Below are 8,605 nucleotides of genomic sequence, written 5' to 3'. Positions count from 1 at the left end.
TGCAGAGGGTGACGACCAGCTGAAGGTAATTCTCCTGATTGTGGAGCCCAGGCATTCAGAATCAGTAAGAGCCTGACTTACCCGGTGATGCGGACTTAAATATTTTTTACTGAGCTGTTGGACTTAGTGGCGAACCACTGCGGCCGGAGACCATCAGTTATTCTTCAGCGCTGCAGGTTTAATACAGCCAGAAGACTCCCCGGAGAGCCTGGAGTTCCTGAGCACTGTGCGAGTGCGGGCCATCCCTGACTGAGAGGCTACGGGACCGGCTGGTATGCGGGATAAGCAACCTCCCGAGGCAGAGAAAACTGCTGGCAGAGCCCGCCCCGGATCTGAAAAGAGCCATAGAGCTGGCACTGTCCCTGGAAAATGCCGAAGAAAGGGGGCCCAGGAGCTACTGTCGGACGTCCCCAGTATCGGGAAACCGGTCTCTCTGTGGACAGAATCTCCCAGCCCCCGCCCACCACCTGGTCTTTACTCAGCCACGGCAAACAAGGAGGTGGGCTGACGGCCGCGAAACGGCAGGACTGTCAGAGAGGCTCCCCCAGAGGACTTCGGGGAGCAGTCACGAGAGTGCGGTACCTACGGCTGGAGGACGAAATGAAAAATGAAAATCGCTTATTGTCACGAGTAGGCTTCAAATGAAGTTACTGTGAAAAGCCCCTAGTCGCCACATTCCGGCGCCCGTTCGGGGAGGCTGGTACGGGAATTGAACCGTGCTGCTGGCCTGCTTGGTCTGCTTTAAAAGCCAGCGATTTAGCCCAGTGTGCTAAACACGCCCAAGGCAAGGCTGCCAGAATCGTCAGGACGCGTATTGCCCAGGCCGGCTGCCAAAGACACCTCAGGCCCGGGCCTTGCAAATCCACCAGCTCAAACAGGGCGGACTAATGCAGTCGAACTGATCACCACCTCCAAAGTTGCCCCTGTCAAAACTAAACTCTGGGTCAACACATGCAAGTGGAAGGGGACATGGGAACCTCCGTCTCCAGTGCGGGTGAACAGTCCTTCAGGCGCCTCAGAGCCGACATCACGCCCCTGTGCCTGTGGGACACCAGGGCCTGGTTAGCCACATATACGGGGAGCCTCTCTGAATGATAGGAACCACCATAACTCCTGTCGCCTACGGATCACAGATAGTCCGACTTCTCCTAGTCGTGCAAGGACCAGGACCAAGTCCTCTGGGCAGAGACTGGCCGCAAAAAATCTATTTGGACTGTCAGCAGATCGTCAGGATGCAATCCGGGGCCTACATGATGTCGTCGGGAATATCTCGAGGTGCTCCAGGAAGGCCTTGGGATGACTAAAGGAGCAAGGGTGAAGACCTATGAGGAGGCCCTGCATTAATATTCCAGGACACGGCTCATCTCCTATGCCACACTTGCTAGAGGTCAAACGGGGGGCATCTGGAGCCCCTTGGCATAATACACCCAGAATACTTTGCAGAATGTAAATGAAAGTAAGGATATAATGTTGGAATTGTATAAATCACTGGTGAGGCCACAGCTGGAGTATTGTGGGTAGTTCTGGCCACCACATTACAGGAAGGATGTTATTGCTCTGGAGAGAGAGAGAGTGCAGAGGAGGTTTACAAGAATGTTGTCAGGGCTGAAAAGTGTAACTATGAGGAGAGATTGGATAGGTTGGAGTTAATTTCCTCGGAACAAAGAGGGCTGAGGGGCGACTTAATTGAGGTGCACAGAACCATGAGGGGAAGTGATGGGGTGGACAGGATAAAATTGTTTCCCTTGGTGGGGAATTCTAGACCCAGGGGGCAGAGATTCAAGCTAAGAGGCAGAAAGTGTAAAAGGGACGTGAGGAAGAACCTTTTCACGCAGGGGGTAGTGGGAGTCGGGAATTCGCTGCCCGAGTTGGTGGTGGAGGCAGAGACCCGAAACTCTTTTAAAAACGACCTGGATCTGCATCTGAAGTGGTGTAAGATACAGGGTTACGGACCGGGTGCAGGAAAGTGGATTAGAAAGCACCTGGGTGTCCTCGGGCTGGCACGGACAGGATGGGCCGAAAGGCCTCTGGCCTCCCTCTGTGCCGTAACTTTTCTATGATTCTACGATTCTAATGGGCTGCCCCAGTGGTTCCAGTACTAAAACCCAGCAAGCCTTTACAGAGACTATAAATTGACTGTCAACAGAGCCTTCCACCTTGACCTGTACCCCACGCCGCATGTCGAAGATCTACAAGCAAAGCTGGCTGGAGAACACACGTTTACCGAGCTGGACGTGGGCCATGCGTACCTCCAGCTGGAGCTCCATACAGTATCCGGAAAGCCTGTCATCATCAATACACCCGCCTGCCTTTGGAGTCTCTTGAGCGTGCACCATTTTTCAGCGTGTAATGGAAAATATCCTTCAAATGCAGCCGAAGGCAGCAGTGTGCCGAGATGGTGTATTAATCACAGGGGCCAGCGACAAAGAACACCTGGAAAACTTGGAGAAAGTCCTGCGATGGTCCTCAGACGCCTCAAGCGGGGAAAAGTGCGTGTTTCAGACGGGCGAGGTGACATATCTCGGTTACCACATTGACAAGGACGGCCTGCACATTGTAGAGGGCAAAGTGAAGGCAATAAAAGGGGTGCCGACCCCACCAAACACGACAGAATTGGTCGTTCCTGGGCCTCACCTATTATTATGGGAAATGGATGCCGAACCTGGCCTTACTGACCCTCCTCCGTGTGCTGCTGAAGGAAAACCAGACGTGGTTGCGGCAGATGCCACAGGGCGAAGCGTTGACAAAAGTGAAGCAACAGCTGCTGCCGTCCGATGCCGTGGCTCGTGACGATCCCACAAGACCGCCGGTGCTAACGTGCATTACCTCTCCCTACGGAGTTAGGGCCAGTGTTGGGACGAAGACACCGAGCGACCGATTGCATATGCATCGCCAAGCCTGGCAGATGTGGAGTGGCGGTAATCACAAATCAAAAAAGAGGCCGTGATATTCGGAGTGAAGAGCCCACACTTAAGGACCACAAAATCCTGTTGTGCTTTTCTAAGACCATAAGACATAGGAGCAGAATTAGGCCACTCGGCCCATCGAGTCTGCTCTGCCATTCAATCATGGTTGATATTTTCTCATCCCCATTCTCCTGCCTTCTCCCCATAACCTCTGACCCCCTAATTAATCAAGAACCTGTCTATCTCTGTCTTAAAGACGCTCAGTGATTTGACCTCCACAGCTTTCTGCGGCAAAGAGTTCCCCAGATTCACCACCCTCTGGCTGAAGAAATTCCTCCTCATCTAAGTTTTAAAGGATCATCCCTTTAGTCTGAGATTGTGTCCTCTGGTTCTAGTTTTTCCCTACAAGTGGAAACATCCTCTCCACGTCCACTCTATCCACGCCTCGCAGTATCTTGTAAGTTTCAATAATATCCTCTCTCATCCTTCTAAACTCCAACGAGTACAGACCCAGAGTCCTCAACTGTTCCTCATACAACAAGCTCTTCATTCCAGGGATCATTCTTGTGAACCTCCTCTGGACCCTTTCCAAGGCCCAGCACATCCTTCCTTAGATACGGGGCCCAAAACTGCTCACAATTTAAGGAGGGCCCACATTGCCTCGGCTCGGACCCAGCGCTGGCCATTCTTGTCGGCAACATACAGATACTCTGTTGAGCACCGCCTGGGAACGTACATCTTTAAAAAAAAAATGTTTTTTATTTGTTCTTGGGATGTGTATGTCGCTGGCTGGGTCAGCCTTTGTTGGCCATCCCTAATTGCCAGGTGTGGCCTGCTACACTGTGTGGGTCTGGAGTCACACGTAGGCCAGACCAGGTAAGGACGGCAGATTTCCTTCCCTGAAGGACATCAGTGAACCAGATGGGGTTTTACGACAATTTACGGCAATAGTCTTATTTTTTTCTCTTAAATTCAAATTTCACCACCTGCCATGGTGGGACTTGAACTTGGGGTCTCTGGGTTATTAGTCTAGCGACGATACCACTATACTACTGCCTCCCCATAGTAACACTGATGCCCTGAGCCACCTAACGTTACCCACAAGCTCGCACCCCCCCCCCCCCCCACTCCCCACCTCCATCGAGAGAGGACGAGCGCATCGTGACTTTGAATTTTTTGCACATCCCGCCAGGCAGATCCAGACATGGACCCAGAAAGACCCCACGTTGACGGAACTAGGCCACCTGATCCTAAACGGCGGAATCCAAGGACGCCTTACAAAGGAGCTGAAGCCCTTCCTGCCTAAATGGCAAGCATTTGATTAATGGCGTGACACTGGGAAGGTCAAAGGGACCCTCGCGTGTTTGTCCACAGATCTCTGAAGGCAGGAGGGCAGGTTAATAGGGTGGTGAAAAAGCCATATCGGACACTTGCCTTCATCAATCGAGGCCTACAAAAGCAGGGAGGTCATGTTGGAGTTGTGTAGAACTTTGGTGAGGCCACAGCTGGAGCACCGTGTGCAGTTCTCGTCGCCACATTATAGGAAGGATGTGATTACACTGGAGGGGGTGCAGAGGAGATTCACCGGGATGGTGCCTGGGATGGAACATTTACGTTATGAAGCGAGGTTGGATGGGCTTGGGTTGTTTTCACTGGAGCGGAGAAGTCTGAGGGGGGCGACCTGATCGAGGTGTACAAGACAGGCTGGATATGGAGGAGCTGTTCCCCTCAGTTGAAGGGTCAGTTATCAGGAGACATAAGATGAGGGGCAGGAGGTTCAGGGGGGATTTGAGGAAAAACATATTTACCCAGAGGGTGGTGACGGTCTGGAATGTACTGCCTGGGAGGGTGGTAGAGGTGGGTTGACCCAGAGGGTGGTGACGGTCTGGAATGCACTGCCTGGGAGGGTGGTAGAGGTGGGTTGACCCAGAGGGTGGTGACGGTCTGGAATGTACTGCCTGGGAGGGTGGTAGAGGTGGGTTGACCCAGAGGGTAGTGACGGTGTAGAATGCACTGCCTGGGAGGGTGGTAGAGGTGGGTTGCCTCACGTCCTTTAAAAAGTACCTGGATGAGCATTTGGCGCGTTATAACATTCACGGCTATGGGCCGGGTGCTGGCAAATGGGATTAGGTAGGCAGGTCATTCACGCACTGGTGCAGACTCGATGGGCCGAAGGGCCTCTTCTGTGCCGTATTATTGTGTTATAGAAAAACCCCTGCAAACCATTTTTCTCTGATGGTACATTGGAGGTCCTCACATCCTACAACAGGACCCCTTTCACCAGTGGTGAATTCCAGGCATTTGCAAAGTCCAATGAGATGAAGCACATTTGGATGCCGGCCTACCACCCGTCATCTCATGGCGTCGCCGAGCGGGCGGTCCAGACGTTTACAACAGTGTAAAAAACAGACCAACACCAAACTGGTTCGATTCCTTTTCAACTATGCCACGTATGACGAGGGGTTTGCTGATGGGCCCGCCCATCACTCAGTCTATTGACAAGGTCAAGACCAGGGAGAGGACCAGAAGGGAGCACGTGGACTAATGTCGGAGCAGGGATCCCTCAACTGCAGAGACTAGTCTGGGTGGGATGAGACCCCCCCCCCCCCCCCCCCCCCCCCCCCAGGAGGATAAAGACTCAGGCTCCAACATGGAGACTGAGGTGACGACGCACAGCCAGAAATCGACATTGAGGTCGAACCCCCATCAGTTCCCCTTCGCCGCTCAGCGAGGAAGTGATGACCCCCCCCCCCCCCCCCCCCCCCCCCCCCCCCCCCCCCGTCCGCTTTGCGTCCCCAGATCGGCTGATGGACTCAAGGACGATTACAAAACGGCAAAGGAGGCCTCACGGCCATGGAGTTGGGGGGGGGGGGGATCTGGAAAGGATATGATTACCCTCACGAGGAGGGGGAGGGGTGTAATGCATTGGGTAAATTATTTCCGTGGCACCTGGTGGAGGAGTTCTGTTTGAGACCCGTCGCATAGAATCCCTACAGTGCAGAAGGAGGCCATTTGGCCCATCGAGTCTGACTCTCCGAAAGAGCAATCTACCCATGCCCACTCCCCCCCCCCCGCCCCCTATTCTCGTAACCCCATAGCCGAAACTGTTTGTCCCTGGACACTAAGGCACCATTTATCGTGGCCGCTCCACCAAACTTGCCCATCTTTGGGCCGTGTGAGGAAACCGGAGCACCCGGAGGAAACAGATTCAGGGAGAAAGTACAAACTCCACGCAGGCAGTGTCCCAAGGTTGGTATTGAACCCGGGACCCTGGAGCTGTGATCTCTGACCTTACTGTCCTCCAAAAGTATGGCGGATTTAGTATCTGTATCTGATGCTGACCTGGGCACTGATCCCTGGAGAGGCGTGTTCCTCGGTAAAGGGATAGTCGGCAGGGGCGACGAGGGACCCATCGCTGGATTGTTTCCAAAACTATTGGCAGAATCATTTTATCTTCTTTGAAAAATCCAAGTAAGGGCTTATGGTTTGTGATTGTTGAGTAATTATATCATAGACATATTGCATTAACTGCAAAGTTTATGGCCAGTGCTTCCTTTTCAATCTGAGCATAACGGAGCTCTACATCAGTCAAGGTCCTTGATGCGTAGTCTATTGGCTGCCCTGCCCCATCAATCCACCAATTGCCCATCACTGCCCCGATGAAATGAAATGAAATGAAAATCGCTTATTGTCACGAGTAGGCTGCCAATGAAGTTGCTGTGGAAAGCCCCTAGTCGCCACATTCCGGCGCCTGTTCGGGGAGGCTGTTACGGGAATCGAACCGTGCTGCTGGCCTGCATTAAAAGCCAGCGATTTAGCCCAGTGAGCTAAACCAGCCCTATCTGGGGAGGCGTCACATGTGGTTTTGGCGGGTCATAGTGCGTCAGCAGCCTGGAGGGGAACAGTTGTCACTTTACTCTGGCCCTTCCATGCCCATTTTTGGTGCTTCGTTCGGAGTGTATGCAGAGGCGCCATAATGGTAGCCAGATTGGAATAAATGTTCCGGATTAATTGACGAGCCCCAGGATCGACCTCCGCTCTGACGTATTCTGGGGTGTTGGGGCGGCTGGGACTTTCTCCTCTTCCGGGTGAAACCCATGTTTGTCGACCATCCCAGGTATATTACCGACGGGAAAATGCTGGAAAATCTCAGCAGGTCTGGCAGCATCTGTAGGGAGAGAAAAGAGCGAACGTTTCGACTCCAGATGACCCTTTTGTCAAAATCACTGGACTGGAAACGTTCGCCCTTTTCTCTCCCTACAGATCCCTACAGGGGCAGCAGGGTAGCATGGGGCAGCAGGGTAGCATGGTGGTTAGCATAAATGCTTCACAGCTCCAGGGTCCCAGGTTCGATTCCCGGCTTGGTCACTGTCTGTGTGGAGTCTGCACGTCCTCCCCCTGTGTGCGTGGGTTTCCTCCGGGTGCTCCGGTTTCCTCCCACAGTCCAAAGATGTGCGGGTTAGGTGGATTGGCCATGCTAAATTGCCCGTAGTGTCCTAATAAAAGTAAGGTTAAGGGGGGGGTTGTTGGGTTGCGGGTATAGGGTGGATACGTGGGTTTAAGTAGGGTGATCATGGCTCGGCACAACATTGAGGGCCGAAGGGCCTGTTCTGTTCTGTGCTGTACTGTTCTATGTTCTAGATGCTGCCAGACCGGCTGAGATTATCCAGCATTTTCTCGTTGGTTTCAGATCACAGCGTCCGCAGTAATTTGATTTTTTTTCCCCAGGTATGTAACTTCTTGTGCCTGGAAGACGCTCTGGCCTCCCTCCAGACGGATACCTAGTTCTGAAAATCGCCGAATGACTTCTTCTGGTCTTCCTCCTCAGTGGCTGCTGTAATGAGGTCACCATCCAGGGAAACAGCCACCCCGTGGAGCCCTTGAAGAATAACGTCCATTACCTGCTGGAAATCTGCACATGTGGAGGACACCCCGAATGGGAGCCGGGTGCACGCGTACACCTCGTGGGTGGTGACGTATTCTCCGGAGGCCGCACCCAAGTCCAGCTGGCGACCCAGCGGATTGGCCCCCATTCACCATTTGATCCTCCCCCTGTACCCAATCTGAAGATTAGTTGCCAGTCCCAGGCAGTGATTCCGTAACCGGTTGCTGCCCAAAAGGCTGGGCCCGGGTCTCTACACCACTACCAGTAGCAGTCACACTGACTGGTGTTGCCCGCGGTTAACCCTGGTCATCGGAGACCCAGAAATTGCCAATGGTTTCCCCGGTGTATGTCGCCATCTGGGCCTTAGTCTCCTTCAGGCACGAGATGCTGGGTCCCCAGGCGAGGTTTCCAGGACATATGGAGTCCGATGACAGAGACGTCAGCCCCTGTATTGATGTCTAAGGGGTGACCAGTCACTTGGAGGGTTATCTGAATTGTGGGCGGCACGGTAGCACAGTGGTTAGCACCGTTGCTACACAGCCCCAGGGTTCGATTCCCGGCTTGGGTCACTGTCTGTGCGGGGGCTCCACGTCCTCCCCGTGTCCGCGTGGCTTTCCTCCGGGCGCTCCGGTTTCCTCCCACAGTCCAAAGATGTGCAAGTTAGGTGGATTGGCCGTGCTAAATTGGCCAAGAAAAAAACAAACGGTTAGGTAGGGTTACGGGAATAGGGTGGAGGTGTGGGCTTAGATAAGGCGTTCTTTCCAAGGGCCGGTGCAGACTCGATGGGGTGAATGGCCTCGTTCTGCACTGTAAG

At 53.4% G+C, this 8,605-nt stretch overlaps 1 protein-coding gene across 1 annotated transcript in view; it reads left to right on the top strand.

Moving 5' to 3' along the window:
• Window positions 1–2,349: 2,349 nt before the first annotated feature.
• Window positions 2,350–8,605, top strand: part of LOC119967978 (A disintegrin and metalloproteinase with thrombospondin motifs 5-like) — an 81,284-nt gene continuing 75,028 nt past the window's right edge. Inside the window, 1 exon segment of the mRNA XM_038801079.1 lies at window positions 2,350–2,574. Coding sequence (XP_038657007.1) covers window positions 2,350–2,574 — 225 coding nt within the window.

Source organism: Scyliorhinus canicula, chromosome 6 (genome assembly GCF_902713615.1).
Source record: "Scyliorhinus canicula chromosome 6, sScyCan1.1, whole genome shotgun sequence".
Classification (NCBI taxonomy): Eukaryota; Metazoa; Chordata; class Chondrichthyes; order Carcharhiniformes; family Scyliorhinidae; genus Scyliorhinus; species Scyliorhinus canicula.
The sequence above is the reverse complement of the archived record's forward strand: the minus strand, read 5'-3'. Positions and strand labels throughout refer to the sequence as shown.